At 43.8% G+C, this 17589-nt stretch overlaps 1 protein-coding gene across 1 annotated transcript; it reads right to left on the bottom strand.

Moving 5' to 3' along the window:
• Positions 1–9009: 9009 nt before the first annotated feature.
• Positions 9010–12467, bottom strand: POP4 (POP4 ribonuclease P/MRP subunit). Its single transcript, XM_005526391.3, has 7 exons — positions 12357–12467; positions 12001–12053; positions 11357–11580; positions 10640–10717; positions 10359–10420; positions 9915–10016; positions 9010–9487 (listed from the first exon to the last, which is right to left on the bottom strand). Exons 1-7 carry the CDS (start codon positions 12409–12411, stop codon positions 9351–9353), a joined length of 711 nt encoding a protein of 236 aa, XP_005526448.3. The 5' UTR covers positions 12412–12467; the 3' UTR covers positions 9010–9350.
• Positions 12468–17589: the final 5122 nt, after the last annotated feature.

Raw genomic sequence — 17589 nt, 5'->3', positions numbered from 1 at the left:
TTCCAGATGCTGGAGCCTTCCCGTGGTATCTGCAAGTTCAGGATAGAGGATGACACTTGTGTCAGTCTCTCCTGTTGTGGCCCCACTCAGTGTAGTGCACATCCATCTGCTTTTCCCTATCAGATGGTTGTTCCCCAAGGAAGCAATGTGTATCTACTGCTGATAGGTTGCAGCATTTGGGGTTGTAGAGGCAGCCTGCTTTCTCCTGTACTTAGATTTTATAAAAAATAATGTTGAGGGCTCTTTTCTGTGAACACTTTGGTACAATGCTTCACTGACTTCATTTTTAATGTGCCATTAGAGAGATGTTAAATGTTGTGGTGGAGGATTTGTTATAAAGAAGTTAGAGCATTGTACTGAGAAAATGGATGAGAGTAAACTGCTGCCTGCTTCTGCTGCCTGAGAGCAGTCTGAAAGAGCAGCTAACAGAATAATTAAACCTGTGTATTTAAAACAGTCCTGTACTAACCTGGGACATTGCCAGGTCAGAAAAGGATGTGAAAGGATCTGACAGTGTTCTTGAACAATAAACATTTTTACTGAAAGATCTCTGCAGGCTTTATTAGGAGTACCATTATCTTGCTTTGATCTGACTCTCTAGGACTGGCTGCTCATACAGCTGACACAGAGCAAGCAGCCAACAAAGAACAGCCCTAATGGACTTTAATACCTTCAGTGAAGGGTTTCTCTTCCCATCAGATGTGTGTCATTTTACAAAGGCCCCTTTCATCTCAGTGTGCCTGGTGGGGATGGCTGGCAGCAGTGGGACCAGCACAGCCCTCTGCTAAGGCAGGGTTTGGCAGAGCTCTCACTTGTCCAGCCCTGTCTGGCTCAGGGTGGAGCTGCCAGGGGTCAGCAGCACTCCCTGCCTGTGGAGCAGCAGCCACTGGCCCTGCTGCAGCCTGGATGGCTCTGCTTCAGAACCTACTGCAAAAACCCCAAACAGACAGTGGGAGATGCCCTAACATGGCTGGTTTTTGGGTGGTTTTTGTTTTGTGGTGGGTTTTTTTTTGTTTGTTTTTGTTTAGGTTTTTTTTAGGTGTGTTTTTTTTTTGGTTGCTATTTTTTTGGTTGGTTTGGTTTCTTCTTTTTTTTGTTTTGCAAGTAGCTTTTGAAGCAGAACCAGGGGTTTATTGGCCTGCTGGGGTGGGCCAAAGCACACCTTGGTCATGTGAAATCCCTGCTTTACTCTGACTGCAGCAGGACTGAAGAGCTAGCAGAGCACAGACCTAGCCAGTTCTGTCACCCGAGCACACACAGCTAAGCTTTAGGACACAGAATAAAAATGACATCTGCCTTTATTTGGCCTTTTTAAGATGAGGAGTCAGGAGTCTTATGTTGATGGTTCTGGGATATTTATGACTCTGTTTAAGAGTATACCCTTCCTCTGAGGAAATGAAGAGTGTGATATTTTAGCCATTGGAAATGCCTGGCTTAGTTTGGTTCTATTTCCCAATTTCATTTTGACATGGAAGGCAATTGAGAAAATATATTTGCAGCAAGGAAAATGGAGTTGTTATGGAAACATCTGAGTGAGGCAGCTGACACGGGGTAAGGCAGGCACAGATTCGCTGTACACACAGACACACTAAAACAGCAAGTTCATGTAAGGTAAGGGAGCAGTTTCTAGGCACTGTCTGCTTCATGGGTGGGTTTTCTGGCACAAGAGTTAAAAAAAACCACTTTAAACTGTGAGCATGTGGCTCCATCTTCTGGTACCAAGGCAAAACGTGTTGCTCTGGATGTAGACAGAGGTGAGATTTCTGCATCCTTTTTATGTTAGCTTCTTCTAAAGCAACAACAAACCCAGCAGCAACGACAATAATAATAAATTAAAATACCTGTGCCCTAGAGCCTAGGTACGCGTTATTAATGTAGATTTCCTGAAGCTACAAATCATTCTGCTGGAAGAAAACTGCTTTTTGAAACATTCTCCTAGATGTTTAGCCCCCAAGTGGCTTGTCTTCTAAAGCGTGACACTGCTCTTGATCCTTTCACCTGTGTGCAGACGGTGTTTGCTCGGTGATGAAGCCTCGTGTAGGTGCTGTTCCTGTCTCCTGCTCGTCGCTGTAGGATGGATTTCTTTGTTTCCCTTTGCAACAACATCTTTGGCAAAGCAGCTAAAATTCCTGATGCATCCTCATGGAAATGCTAGCTGGGTAGAAGCAGGAATGAATGGCTCTTGGAGGTAGACTGCCAGAAGTCAAAAGAAAATAAAGCTGTTTTATTACTTCACCAAGCAGTGAATGTTGTTACAGCGCATATTGCGCATGCTTAATTGAGCTTGATTACTCAATCTGTTCACCTTAGTAACTCATTTTGCTTTAATCAGAAGTAAGTCATTGTTCAAAACCAGGGTCATTTGCTGGGTAAGCCTTGGGTTTTCTAAATAATCCTAAAGAATTGCCTCAGCTTTGCTGCTTTAGAACAACACCCAACACAACAAATCAGAACAAAAGGTAATTATCTTATTGAGGTGCTGTTTGCAAGTCACTGCAAATAGGAGGCACTGCTCTGTAAACACAAAATTAAAACTGTGGAGCGTGTGTTGACTTCGTTTACTCCTGTTTACATATGTATGTTCTTCTTTTCCCCCCAGATAGTGAGCCTAGGATAAAAGAACCCCAAATTCTTTGTATAAAGCACTAGTTTTCAGTCCAAATTACTTCATGGCTGAACTGTGACAGTGAAGGTGAGGGAATATAAAGTGCTTGTGATACTCTAAGATCACTAACATGAGTGATAAGTTACTTGCATGCAGCATTTATCTGTGGGGAGGGTGTGTAGAGACCTGCTTGGAAAGAGTGCATTCCTGTATGTCAGGGAATCATATCACAATAATCATTCCTAAGGTAAGCACTAGCCAAGGCTTCCCATCACAGCCTCAGCAGCAAGACTACAGGTGAAACCAGCCTTTAGTCTTCACTGTGGTGCTCTAAGGCCCCACACAGATGGAAGTGTTTTAAATGGCCACAGGCTGTGCTGATAGAATACAATTGCAACCTCCACAGCTGGTATTTAGTGTTTCTAACCTGCCCCTGAGGCTGGGGTACACTGGACTTCCCCTTGGCACTGCCTGATGTTCTCTCTTGAGGCTGCTTCCAGTTCCTACAATCTTTTTTCCCCGCCCCCTTTATTTAAGCTTGAGTTTCATCCTGTTTCATCGGTGAAACCAAGCTCTAATTTCTAGGGTCTGTGTCTCTCTCCATATCCTGTGGATTATTCAGAAGGGATCTACTCACTTTTCTGAGACACGTCATGAGGCTAGCACCTTTCACTGACACCACCAGTAAATAAATACTACAGACCTCTTTTATTAGGAAGTGCAAATCCTACCCGGAGTGTGTTTGATAAATCAGATATTTTGCAGACATCTGGAGATTGTGTTTGCAAATCCCCAGCCAGCTTATTTTGTAGTCATTGTTGCCATAATTCAGGTTAATGTTGTTGCCACTTTTTACTTGCTAAAACACATGTGGTGCTTTATTGCTTAAGAAAAAAAAAAAGTGGCTGCCTTGGAACAGAAGTTCTTTTAAAACCCTTCCTGAAAGTTTGCTGTTTGGAGAAACAAATGTCAAATCAATTGTCCTACCTTTGAATTGCCATTCTGAAAATGCAAGCTGTGAGAAGAGATTACTTGGGTTCTGCAATGGGGAGAGTGTAAGAGTCTAGATTGAGAATTATGTACCAATGGAGACCTAAAATAACAAGTGGAACAAGTAAACTTTTAGCTTTTCCTGTAAAGATTTGCTTAAAAAATATTAGATCCCAAGCGAGACTGCTCATGCCAAGTTTTAAATCTCATTTGAATTTTTATAGCTGTTATAATCTCTGATATATAACCTTGGAAATAGGGTCTCGTAACAGAAATGCCGAGTCCCTTGGCTATTGCCTCGCAAAAAAGAGTTGCTGTAATAGGCTGCAGTTCTGAGACAAGTTTGCAAGGCTGGCTTATGTCTGCATATCATCATTTAAATGGGTCTAAGCTGGGCTCTTCACATTATTTGAGGTTATTTGTGTGTACGTGATCAGGCGCGTGCAGCTGCTCCAGTAACGCCAGCCTTCCGAGGACAGCAGCTCAATCCAGCACATCCTTATCCACGGAAATGGTGCCACAGGGAGAGGCTTGGAGCTTGGACATGCTGTTAGGAAAAGTAAAGAACAGCTAATTTTCTGTTTTGCTGTCCTTATTCTTCTGCATTTCTGCACAGAAGAAATGGAAGTTCCCAAGGAGCCAAAAGGATTCCACATGCCAGTGCTCTCTTCCTGCTCATTATCATACGCTTGCAATCAAACTCTAATTTTTGAAATAAAAAACCTGCAGGATTCTTTATTGGGACTATTAAACCTTCAATCTTCATTATTTAGGATGGCTACTTACCTTTTACTCAATGAAGCCATAATGCAACTGCTCCTATAAAAACTATTGAAATGGCTACTGTGGCACTGAATAGATTTTCCTCCGTGTAAAATAATCTTCTGTGAGTAAGACATAACTATCATTCACATTAATTAGGCAGCCATATAATGGGGTGTTCAATAGCTATTACATCATTTAAATTCTTCAGTGAGCACCTCAGCCACCCAAGAACTATCCAGCTGAACATTTCTGAGTCCATAATTTTGAAATAATCCTGTAGAGGAGGAATATGCATGGCAGAGTGTTGCAGACAATTTCACCAAGAAAAAAATTAATTTTATTCAGATTTATAGAATTATTTTAACATTTACAAGAAGTGCATGATCCTATTCTTCCCTCCCTCCCAGAATAATGGTGCTATAAAGTGGAGTCTATTTTGGGGCCGTACTGTGTGTACACCAGAGAATGTCCAAGGAGCTTGTAGTCAGAGGCCAGTGATGGCAGCTGGACACACAGACACACAACAAGCACATTTTCATACACATTCTGTTATAAACCTGGGGCCCTGGGGCCACAAGGCTCAGCTGAGAAGCCCTGACCCATGGAAAAGTGAGTGCAGTCATGCTTGAGGTTTTGGTTTTGAAGTGTTCTGCCCCTAACAACCATATAAGCCCTTAAGCATTTATATTCAGTTTAGGTTATTGATTTGAAATTTTGAGGTGAAGCCGAAGTCCTTTGATTTGAATATTATCATTAGTGTTCTATCTATGCTATCACATATTTTTGTACCTTTCAAGATTAGTTCCTCAGTCAAAAGTATGTACATATGCCATGAGAGTAGGATCTTATCCTGAGACTTGAAGGAAATAAGGCTGAATTTATTAACTAATACAGCAGGAAGAGGTTTCTATTAACAGGCCTGTATGCAGTTTTTTAACATGCTGTTCACATGCCTGTAGAAGGGGATGGTTATTAGAAGATTGGTCAGTGGCTGAAAGTATATGAAAATAATATATTTTAAATTGGTGTGGTTTAGCAATATGGGAATGATTCCCAACAGAATGAAAGAAAGGAATAGCTTAAAAATAGGCTGGGGAGTAGGGCAGGATAGACAGGAAAGTTTAGGCTGTGCCTTTTCCTATCAGTTATGTTATTTTAGCTAATTGTATACTCATTTTTTTTTCCTCTTCTCAATGGTTATAAGGTACCTTATCTGACTAACAGTGGAAAACAGCAGAGAGCTCTCTTCACAGGGAGAGCTCCTAATTCAGTATTAAATGTTGGGTTCTCTGTAGTTTTCCATAATCCCTATCCAACAGGCAGAGGGAGGTGTCAAAACCCATCTGCAGGCAGAGTGTCAGGTGCTGTTTGTTCTGCAGCCCAGGAGGTTTGTGTTTGTCAGAGGTAACTGCTCCTCTCAGCAGCAGGTCCTCTGTTTTATAGATCCTCTATTTTTCACGTTTGCTCATTGATTAAATAAATCCAATACACCGAGGGAAATTTCTGCCTTACCAAAAAAATATATTTTCATCACACTGTAGGGACTTAGAATTGGAGTTACCACAGGAATGACAGAATTAAGGATGGGGAATATGAGCCAAAGGCAGGTCAAACCTCTGGGAAATCCCATGGAATCAGCTGTTGCTGAATAATTGGACTTGGTATGTGGGACCATGGGCTGGTGAATGCTGACAGGCCTGATCAGGTTTTGGTTTATCTAAGAGCAGGAAGGAAGGGGAGCATTTGTTATGGGGAATGGGCACATGGAACTGTTCTGGTAAGGGGCTGAGGGATTGCCCTGTTCAGACAAAATTAGGGCCACCCTGGTTTTGAGAACATACTGCTGTTGTTTCCTGAAAACATGGTCAGGATCTGAATTTTGTGCTCTCTCTTACAAGTCTGTAAAACACTGGATGAATTGAATACATAGAGTTAACACCAGCTACTTGCTGCTGTTATTTCAGTGATTTAATATGAGTTTGTCAGAGTCACAGTTTTTTGGGGTTTCCTCTACTGCAGTTATTATTCATTCTTTAGAGGAAATCCCCCTCAAAGAGTATTTTCCATGTGTTTTCTTGGATGTGAATTAGCTTCAATTTCAAACATTTTCTACAATGAATTATTTTGAGGTTTCAAACAGAAATTATGGGATTTTTGTTTTCCTATTCTTGCTTAAGTGCTCAAAATTCAGTAACTGAATTTCTTACAATTGTTTTAGTTCATATTAGTAATAAATACACATCCACAGTAATAGAGAAGCAGAAATGTGTGTAAGGTAGTGAGACATTGCTCACTGCTGTTCATTATTCCCTGGTTAGTGAGACTTTAGGTGTAAAAATCATTACAAAAAACGTGTCTCTGCTGAGTGCGATCCAGAGTTGAACATGTGAAGGATGAAGCATATTAGAGACAGCTGTGATTAGTTCTCCAATTTTCCAATATTGAATCCATTAAGTGTTTACTGTCTTGGCTAATGAGATGGGGAATGGCTATGAATGGGCAGGGGAGGGCTGGTGAGCTGTCATTTTCACGTTTCCCAATCTCTAAGGGAGCTCCTCGACAAGCACTGGGGAGTTGATGTGTTCTAGGGAAAGTGAGCACAGAGCCCTCCCAGGTGGGGCTTGGTTGATTTGCTGGGGGTGGGCAGTGACCCCAGCTCTGCAGGGTGCTTCAGCTGCAGGGAGCTATGGGGCTGTTTGGAACACCTGGAGGCATTGCAAAAAGGCCTCTCACTGATTTACCAGCTGCAGTAAAGGATCCTGAATGCCTGGGCTGTTCAGCTCTTGTTATTCTTCATTTGTCACCTGTCTCTGTGCCACGAGCCTGGGATTACTCTGGAGAGCCCTTTGACATCTCCTGGGCACCCTTCACTGTAAATATTGAAAGCCTTGCTCTTACAGAGGCACTGCCAGGCAGCGTTTGTTTTTGTGGCTGCTGAAATAGTTTAAAAAATGCAAGTGTCAGTAGCTATGGGAAGTTGTATCGTGTTCATCTCTGTGTCCATATGGTAGAACATGTTCTGTCCTTCACAGCACAATGAGACATGATTGTGCCTAATTCCAATTTGTATGGCATCCCCATTAATGTCTCTTCCAGCCCTCCATTAAAGGCCCTTAATGTTAATTAACCAGACTATGCCAATAAAGTTCTATTAGCTTCCCCCTATTAATTTAATATTATAGGCATTTAACAGATGTCTTAATTAGATGTTACACTGAAGGCTATGAGCAAAATTAAAACTAGGTCAGTGTCCTGAAAGTTTCTGCTATGATTTATGGCTTCTACAGCTTTGTTTGTTTTATCTTTCTGACCTCTTCCAGGAAACCAAGAGTTTTAATTTTAGAGAATGTTGAAAGGAGTAATGGATGCAAGCTAGAATAATAACTTATGACTAACAACTTTAACACATATTGTTCTTACTTCACTGATAAAAATTCTCGTTGGTGTGAAATTACTGTTTCCCCATATAAAATATCTGTCCCTGGCAAGAACACTGTTTTCCCCATCTCAAGGGCAATACTTCATAGAATTGCAACAAGGTTTTTTATTTCTATAGCAACTGCTTCTATTTCCTGATTCCAAAGGATCTGTTCTTAAACACCAGTACTGTCCACACTGAGTTCATCCATTCAGGGATGGTGATGGTGGTTTGAAGGTGTCTGAGGGCTCGTGCCAGGGATGGGCAGCTCTCCTGTGTCCTCTCCCAGCAACAGGTCTGGAAAGTAAGTGTGAGCTTTGGAAGCCAGGAAAGTGTTGTGGAGGTGGTGATGGGCTCTGGCTCTCTGCTGCCTTGTGTGCCCTCCAGTGCAGGTAAAAGCTCTGACTGCCCTCCCAGCCCCAGTTACTCAGCTTTGGGGCGTGACTGTGTGAGGAACAGCTGTGTCCTCTTTAAAGAAATGACCCTGCTTGGCTACAAATGCTTGAATGGTGACAGGGGAAAAAATTTCCTATGTACAAGTCTTTCATTTGATAGTAAAATTGATGAAAAGCTCCTGAAAATTACACTTAAAGCTATCATAGAAGCACTTTTGCAACAAAAAAATGTGAAGGAATCTAAATAAAGGGGTCACTTCCACCTCCCAAACATGTCAAACCTGCCCAGTCAATGAGGGATTGTGATCTGGGCAATCAAAAATGAAGTGTACAGTAAAAAAGGGGCTGAGGACAGACAAAGCACAATAGCTCTGTGGACAGAGGTTAAATATTCATAAAGCAATTTTGTGGGTAATTGAAATACAAGATTGAATGAGGGTCACTTCCATTTGTGAATTTCTAGCTTCAAGTGCTTCCCTCTTAGGGGCTGTGCTGTGTTCCCTGCACTGTGCCGTGACAACGTGTACTGATACAGGTATTTGACAGCCTGAAAGCAGCAGGATGTCGGTGAGCTCTGGCAGCAGGGCTGCAGGAGGCTTGGTGTGGTTACAGTACACATTATTGTACATAATTAACTTGGGGTTATATTGTAGACAAGTGGGACCTGTAACAGTATCAACCCCAGCAGGGAGATACTCTAGGTAAAACCTGACAGCTGAAACTGTTTATTTGTATGTGTCTGCAACAGGCCAAGGTGCTGATGTTGGCCCAGGCACAACGATTGCAAAGAGCAGTTGTCAGCACCTGCAAGTACACCACAGGCAGCTAAAGCCCAATGCATACAGAAGGCAACAACATTTATTACAGTTACAAAATGTAATTTTCACTGTACAAATTTACAATTATAAACTGAAACAGAAGTTAGGTAGTTAATATTAATCATATAACTTTAATAAAAGCTAGAATATTATATACAAATAAAAACCCCACATACAACCAAATTCAACAGTCAGTGAGACTGCTTAAAGACAGCAGATACTGCTCACTTTTCAGCAAAAAGAAATGCTTTCTAAATATTTCACATGGCTGTTGCTTTGTCCATCTGCCAGAAAACCTGCTCTTTGAACTGCAGGAAAACAGCAGATGTTTCTGTGAATGCTTCTGACTTTCCCTGAAATCACAGGTCAATAGATCCTTTCAGCTTGAATTTTTTTGCAGAGCGCTCACTTGCTCGGAGCAGGAACTTGCTGCCGTAGATGTAGGAAATGAATCCATCAAGCTCCAAGCTAAATACATTGTTAAGTTTGGGAACAACTGAAATGCAAAAGGACACAAGTGAACAAAGCGTGCTAACATTAGTCCCTGTTATGGAAATACACTGACATACCCAGGCATGTTTATTCACCTGTAGATTTGAGCCTTGAGGCACTTCAAGGTTTTTATACTTTATCAAGAGAAGAAAAATAACCCAAGCCTCCACATTTAACTGGAATTACCAAAGTTAGCCCTTGTGCAGGAGCATACAGTTAAGTGCTGCACTTTTAAAAAATTGCTCATCTCTAATGAGATGTGTTTTTGGTAAGATATTGGGCTGTTGAATGGTGACTTCTGCCACTCTATGCAAAGAGCCAAAAGCACTCATATAAACCAATGTACTCAGAGGCACAAAATGAAGAGTGTGCTCAAAAATGGTTTTATGATTCAAGTCATGAAAAGAACTGAAAAATAATGCTTTATATACCTTTTAATTTGTCCTCTTTAGTGATAATTTTGAAGATGTGTTTAAATTCCTGTAGAATGATTCCCGTTATCCCAACATAAGAAGGGCACTTTGATTTTGTAACTGAAAGAACAGAAGTACGTATTAGAAAATTTCAGATGCACGTTATTTGTTGTTCTCCTGTTGCCTCATGATTTTACACATTTTCAAACATAAACATTTAAATATTCTGAAATAATGCAGTTACAGTAATCACTGGAAAAATGTGCAGTTAACCCTTGCAACCAACAACATGATTTTCAAGAGAAGTCATAAAGTAATTAGCATTTTTAAGGAGAGAAATACAATCTCAACTATGTGATTCTAGAGTTACCGATATTGAAAGGCATTTAGAAATAAGCACCTGAACTACAGGGGCATCTACTGCATTTCAGATGATGTTCTACAAGCAAACAGACAGAATACCTGTAACAATGGCTCCATGGAGATCAGCTTTGAGCAGCTTGCTCTGAATCACATGGGGTTGCCTTGAAGAAGAGAACGGGATCAGAAGAGGGGGAAAAATGATATGAACTCTCAGATTTACAAAATGTGACCATGACTGTCATAATCATGATAATTCTGTGATTCTGTGAAATGGCAGCAATATGCTTATCAGCTAGCTACAGCATTTCAAGCAATAACTCAATAAACTGGAAATATCTGCTGTATAAAACCCAGAATAAATTTAAAATATGTCAACATACGCATCGGGTTTGAGTCCATGGCACAGGTCTCTGATGTATTGTTTCCAGAGCTCGTGGAGTGGGAGGAAGATGGCATATCTGCAGTAAAAAAAAGAGAAATGAAAAGTATTATACAAAATTTAGTTATAAAAAAGTCCATTACTGAAGTACTCTGTATTTCCACAGAGTTAAGACTGACATTTTTAAGTTACCCTGCAAGGTGACCCACTCCAAACAGCTGGTTTACTTTATAAAACAAGCACAAAGCATGCTCCTGTCTACCAGCCCAAAACGGTGATGTGCTTTACAGCATCAGGCTAAGACTGAAGAGATTTCTCCATTTTTCTCCACTCTTTTATCTCCCTGCTTACTCTGTTAGCAAAGCAGGGATGATAGCAAATTAGCTAACTCTGGTAGCAAATTCAGCATGATAAACTCAAGTAACCTTATGCAGAATTTTGATTCTCTGGTCACAGACAGTCCAACTTTAAAAATTGAAACCAGAGGGAATTGTCTGTGTTTGATTTCTTACCATATTTATGTACACAAAATGAACTCAACAGAAATGAATCTTTCACCAATGCAAACAAGAGAACTCTTTGTTCATGCTGAAATGCCACTAGTGTTTCACACTGACTACACACTGGAGGGTTCCTATCCACATGCACGTGCTGCTGCTTTTACACACTTTTGGTGTAGCTCTACTTTACTACACAAAGAAGACATTTAAAGTCTTACCTTTGCTGTTCAGGTTCAATTTCAAACAGACGCAGCTCTCGCCTCTGCTTGGCAGTAAAACCTTTTGTCTTTTTCCTCTTTTGCTTGGTCTTTTTTTTGGGATAATGCTCCAGAACGACAGCTTTCCGAGATAACATATCCTGGATAGCTTCATCTTTCATTTTGGGCATGCTACGCTTCAGGAAGGCATGTACAAATGTCTTGGCTTTTTCTGAGCCCTGGGGCTAAAGACATGTGAAAGGACACTTAAAAGTAGCACGTGTTCATTAAATTAGAACTTGCTGCTGACCAGTGGCTTCGTCAACTCGGCAAAATCTCCGTGGGAATTGGAGATCTTCCGTTCGGTGCCAGTGGAGGGAGATGTTTCCACGCCGAAGCCCCTGCGTGCAGTGCCGAGCGCGGGCCCACCCCGGCCCTCCCTCCCTCCCCGCTCTCGGAATCACGTTTTGGAGGAAAAGCCCTTTTTTTGCATTTCGTTCGAAACGCCGAGTTCCGAGCGGGATATACAGGGGAAAACCGGAGACCCAACCCACCCCCGGCCAGTCGGTGCCTGATGGGGTTTAGAAGACCGTGTAGGAGTGGGAATGGCCAGGTAGCCCCCGGCACGGCGTTCCGGGGCCCTGCGGGCCGGGGCTGCTCCGTACCTGCAGGCGCAGCTCCCCGCTCTCCTCGGGCGACAGCCGGCGGTACAGCTGCTCTGCAAGGCACGGCGGCGCGGGGGTCGAACGGGGCGGGCGCTCACCCCCATCCCTCACCCTCCATCTCCATGCATCCATCTCCCTGCATCCCTCACCCTCCACCCGTGCCTCATCCTCCACCGCTCCCCCCTCATCCCTCACCCTTCACTGCTCCCCCCCTCATACCTCGCCCTCCACCTCTCTCTCCTTATCCCTCACCCTCCACCGCTCGCCCCTTATCCCTCACCCTCCACTTCTCCCCGCTCATCCCTCACCTCCCTCTATCCCCGTCCCTCTCTCTCCCCTGTCCCCAGTCCCCTCACCCTCCATGGCGTCGCGGCGCAGCCGGCGCGGGCCGATGACGTGTCGGGCACGCATGCGCAGAGTGGCGCTCCCGGCCTGGCCACAAGGCGGCGCCGCCGCCCGCGGTAGCTGGGGGCTCCCGTGAGGGAAGCTGTTGTAGTAATTGGCTATTTACTGCTCTTATGCTAATAAATACTCTGAACTGAGCAACAGGTATTTAATTTACTGTCATGGGGGTGTTTCTTTTTAAGAAGCCCTGTCAAACATACGTTCTGTAACACAGCCGCCTCATTTTCCGTGGTCATCCAGCGCTGCGGTAAGGTCACAGACACGGGGTACACAAGGCTGTTGTTGGCTAGTGACATGTCAGTGTCCTTCCCATGGTCCCAGCAGGGTCTGGACACTCGTCATGGGCAGCCTGGCCGTGTCAGTGCTCACTCCTCTCACCCTGCAGTCACTCCCGCCGCAGATGCTGGGATAGACATTTCCACCTTTCCATCCTGCAGTCTCCTCACCTCCCGCTTTTGCTGCCTCATTTCTTCTGGAGACCTCTCTCCCGAGGTTTATCAGCGTGGTGCTGCAGCCAGCCACTGCCCAAGCTGCGGGGGCCATGGCAGGCACAGGTCCTCTCTGACCCTACTGGAGTTCATCCCATCCCACTTCTCCGGGTGGGAGACAGATGTTCTTTCCTATTCCCATCCTGTCCTCCAAGGCCTCTCCAGCCACAGCTGTGGCTGCTGCTGCAGGCAGTGTCTGTCTCTGTTCTCTGTGGTTATCAGTGTGTCAGGTCTGTTCCTGGAACTGCACACCCAGCAACACGAGATCTGTGGTTAAAATCAGCCCTCGTGTTTCTAGCAATCAAGGTCAAGACATATGAAGACGCCACTCTCTGTGAGATTTATGTCCTCTGACACATCAGGGCCTCTTTCCTACCAGGATAGGACAAAGTCCTGCTCACTTAGAACACGGAAATATCTTGAAACCAGAGTGGCCAATTCCTTTTCCTGCCAGCCCAGTCACAACTCCTGCAGTCCTCTGCTCAGGCATGATTTTTCTCCAAATACAGAAAAGATTTATATTCTTGTCACATGGCGATATTGGCTTAGCAGATAATTAAGCACTGCTTGGTAAAGGATATTTGGGGAGGGAGTTACGGAGGCAGGGTATAGGAAACATGATGATTTTGTGGAGTACTGCTGTGGGGCACAAAGGTACTAAAGTGATCCTTAACAGGGGATGAAATAGTAGATCTCTCTGGAAGTGTGTAAAGGAGAAAGGCCGGTCTCTGCAGAGTATTAAGCATGAACAGCAGCTGGTTTGTATCACAGACCTCCTGACAGTTAAGTACGTTACCACAGCAAGTAGATCTCTTGGTTTTACAATGCATGGACTCCTTGAGTTGTCATTGCTACTATGAGAAGATCAATTTTCATGAATGGAGTACCAGGATAAGCGCTATGGGTCTTTAGGGCCGTATGAGTGCTCCTTCACTGGATTTATGCTGCAATTCTTAGGGCACTTCAGGGATTAATAGTCAAATCAGTGTTGGCGGTGCTGGTGTTGTAAATCCAATGATCCAGGCTAAACTGGTGCCTGGGGAAACCAGTCTCTTCCAACAGCTCTACATCTTCATTTCCCAATTTATCTTCAGATATAATGTCTGAGGGAGTGAGATCAGCGTTAGTGTGTGTCCCAGCAAGAAGGCTCTGCATCAGAAGCTGAGACTCACATCAAATAAATATGAAAAAGAATAGGTGAAGAAACTGAGAAACCACAGAATAGGCAAAGGCAGTTTGTAGATAAGAAAAAAAAGGCTCAGAGAAATGAGGAAAGATGGGCAAGATGTGAATGTAAAATGATGTGGAAATATGCCAGCAAATAATGGTAATGCATGTTTCGGGATATGCAGCACCCTTAGTGTCTTAGAATTTTGAAGCTTTTTACTTCAAGTAAATCACCTTGGAATAGACTTGTAGTGATAAAATTCCCTGATATACATTATTAATACCATGCTATAGGTGCCAACATTGGTGCTTCTTATCCAATTAAATCTATATGGCTTTATTTATTGCTCTCCAAAAATAATAACCCATTCACACCTTTGCAAACCCCTTTCATGGGCACAATCTAGCTGTGTGCCCTGGGGGAGGATATTGCTGTACCTCTTGGGGCTGCTGAACTGCAGGGATGGGCAAGAACCTGTGTGCAGGCCAGGATGGGGAACCACAGTGTCCTGGGAGAGCTGTGTGGCTGTGGAGCAATTACAGAATGAGCTTTATTGTGACGGTCACAGAAAGCTAAAACTTGAGATGTGAAGTGACTGAAGACAGTATAATTAAAGATGTTTGTGTGACACAAGAATAGCAGATCAGGGATTTAAAAAAAAAAAAATAGTAATTATGAACTGAAGCGAGAGATGAGCATGAAGTTAACTGGTGTGTGCAAAAAGTCACTGGGCTGTAATCACTGTTATACTTTTGCTGACAGTGATGCAGGAAATAAATACTGTAATTCTCTAGAAGGACTGTCTCAGCAAGCATTTGAACTCTCAAGATCAATATTGTTTATTCCACTTGGCCAAATTGTATTAGCAGCTGAATTTGGTCCCTAGGGACATCTGTACTGGTGAAAATAATTTCCATTTAAAGCCCTCTGATCTGATTTCCTCTATCCAGATAATGCAATTCCCACCCCCTTCCAACGGCTGTGCTGAAGCAGCGTCCATCTAGTCCGTGTCAGCCCTGCCACCATCCCACCAGCTCCTGCCTGCACCCAGCCTTGGCATCCTGCTCCTGACATCTCCTTTGGGCCTGGGGGGAGCTCTGTGCCAGCAGTTTTAGGGCCAGTGGCTGACCATACCCAACACAACTGTTCCCTCCCAGCACTGGCTGTGCAGCCAGGACCTTCCCAGGGAGTCAGTACTTGGGGTTCCCTGGAAAAACCCATCTAGGAAATGTCTGGGGCTGGTGGGTGGGTGAGGTCTGCTGTGTCCAGCCCGAGGGATACATGGAATGATTGACACAGGTAGCCTGAATCTTCATCTCCTGTCAGTGCAGGTATGCCAGAGGAAGGTTTGCAGTATTTGTGTGTGTGAGCCCGAACTCTTGCATTAGGGGCTTGGTTGACTGCTTTTAGATTTCTGTGGCTGGCTGATGAGCAGCATCTTTTGAAGTACCATGCATCCCTCAAATGTTTCTTTTCCATATATTTTTCCATTAATTTTTCTGCTTTATCAGCTCGCCCTTAACTCTTGGTTTGTCATCGTGTTCTGCCCCCGCCCCAAGCTGATAAGCTGTCCTTCCCAGCTGAAGGGTCATTATTTCCTTACAGTTCTGCCTCCTTCTCATCTCGAATTGCAGCTGCCGCTCCGGGGCACAGACAAAAGACGGGCTTGTCTGCGCTCGACAGAAACAAGAAAGCGCTGGGAAGCACAGTCCAAATAGATCTCAGTGGAACAGAAATCACAAGCAAATAATAATCCAAAAATGTTTTCAGACAATCCCGATGATTTAATAGCTGGGTTTTAAAAAACAAACTGAAACAAGGCGGGTTTTTGGCAGGCTGTGCCCCGTCCCCACAGCTGCTCACACTAGAGGGCAGCCCGAGACTGTCTGTACAGTGCTGTTGGAATTCAGCTCACTGTCTCAGAGAAAAAAAAAACAAATTGTGTCCCCGTATGGAAGAAATGTGCCCGTTTTCAGCTTGATTTAGCATACAGAACTCCAGTTCCTCCATATACCAACCTTTACTACATGGCAGTGTCAGTGAAAAGAGGATTGTGAAGGAATTCAATTTCACCACATGTTAAGGAGGCCACTTTTTAAACACCAATAAATTCTTCTATCAAAATATGAAGTTATATCTATCTTAAAATATGTAAAATAAGGTCAACCCTAGAATACCTGGAGATAACTACTGGAAACTACAAGTAGCCAGCCTTGGTGCACAGAGCAGCACTAAAATAGCAACACTTGCTTCCCAAAACAGTAACAAGCAGTCAGAAAAGCTGAGGCTTTGGCAGCTGATGTTTGGTCTCCCTGCATGCTGGGATCACATATGATCCAAACACACATCAGCATGACAGGCACCACTTCTGCTCCTGAACAGCTTGTATTTACTAATTAATACCAGCATTCCACATTCATGTATTATTCCATGACAGTGTGTCTCATAGTCTTACTTTTGTTATGCTTTGAGTCTCATTTAGAACTTGTTGAATATTCTGTTTTAAAATGTAGTTAACATTGGCACATATGTGACAGGGAGGCATGATGCAAAAATGAGTATTAAGAATAGTAAATTAGAAAGTAATAATAATTATTTGAGTTATAGCAGATTGACTAGTTTAATGTATTTCATTTGGTTTTGGTTAAACTACATAAAATTAACGTAATTCATTAAAAGTTGAAAATAATACAGGTGTATTGAAAATAAAAGGTGTATGTTAAAATAATTTGTGTTTCCCTGAAGCATCTTTTGCTGTGTTTCCCAGCAGGTGCTCAGGCCAGAGGCAGAGGGAGGGCACCCTGCAGCTCGGGGGGCTCTGGCTGGGACCGTGGGCACTGCCTCTGACACCCCGACCCGACAGAGTGACACTCTGACACTCTGCAGGGAGCAGGAGGCTCCAGCCAAGCAGGGCAGTGTCCACAGCACAGCCACCTCCTGCACAGCTCCCAGCCAGCAGCTGCTTCCTGCCAGACAGCCCCATGCCTGGAGTTACAGCTGCTGTGAAATCCCAGGGAGGCTGAGAAGGTTCATTGATTGAACAGATAGGAATTTTTCATTTTTCCTCTATAATGAGGCATCCTTCTCAAAAGCATCACTCTCAGCAAAGCCCTGTTCCTGCCAGACTCTTTGGAAGCAGCGTGCTGAGGCTGTCAGGAGTGAGCCATTCCTTTTAACACAGCAGGTCTGCTTGTGCACCTCCAAAGGATGCAGTTGCAAAATACACACTGGAAAGGCTCCTCTGCAGCACTCAGCTTCAGCTCCTGCTGCTTTGAACGCGGCTGTCACAGCATGCCAGCTCACAAGAGTCCTCCCCAGGGGACCCGTGTGTCTCAGGTACAGTGACCCAGAGAAAAACAAGTGGGAGCTATTTGTCTGTTGAAACTGGGCTGAATGACCCCTGTTGCACAGTCAGCACCTGAACCAGCAGTGTCCTGAGCTGCTGCTGAGGCGATCTGAGGGGAGAGCTGCGATTCCTGACTGATATGGACTGCTGCACACACAGGGTGCTGCTAACCCATAATGCTG

The sequence above is a fragment of the Pseudopodoces humilis genome, chromosome 14 (genome assembly GCF_049639895.1).
Source record: "Pseudopodoces humilis isolate 2021_Gansu_Grassland_sample_001 chromosome 14, ASM4963989v1, whole genome shotgun sequence".
Classification (NCBI taxonomy): Eukaryota; Metazoa; Chordata; class Aves; order Passeriformes; family Paridae; genus Pseudopodoces; species Pseudopodoces humilis.
Note: the sequence above shows the minus strand (reverse complement) of the source record. Positions and strands in the feature narration are given on the sequence as shown.

Bases quoted from the DNA above. Each gene is read 5' to 3' on its own strand.
- POP4 (XM_005526391.3), bottom strand. From the start codon at position 12,411: ATGCGTGCCCGACACGTCATCGGCCCGCGCCGGCTGCGCCGCGACGCC. The intron at 12,054-12,356 runs GTGAGGGGACTG...CGTGCCTTGCAG, and splicing joins GCGCCGCGACGCCATGGAGG to AGCAGCTGTACCGCCGGCTG. The intron at 9,488-9,914 runs GTATATAAAGCA...TTTGCATTTCAG, and splicing joins TAAAGAGGACAAATTAAAAG to TTGTTCCCAAACTTAACAAT.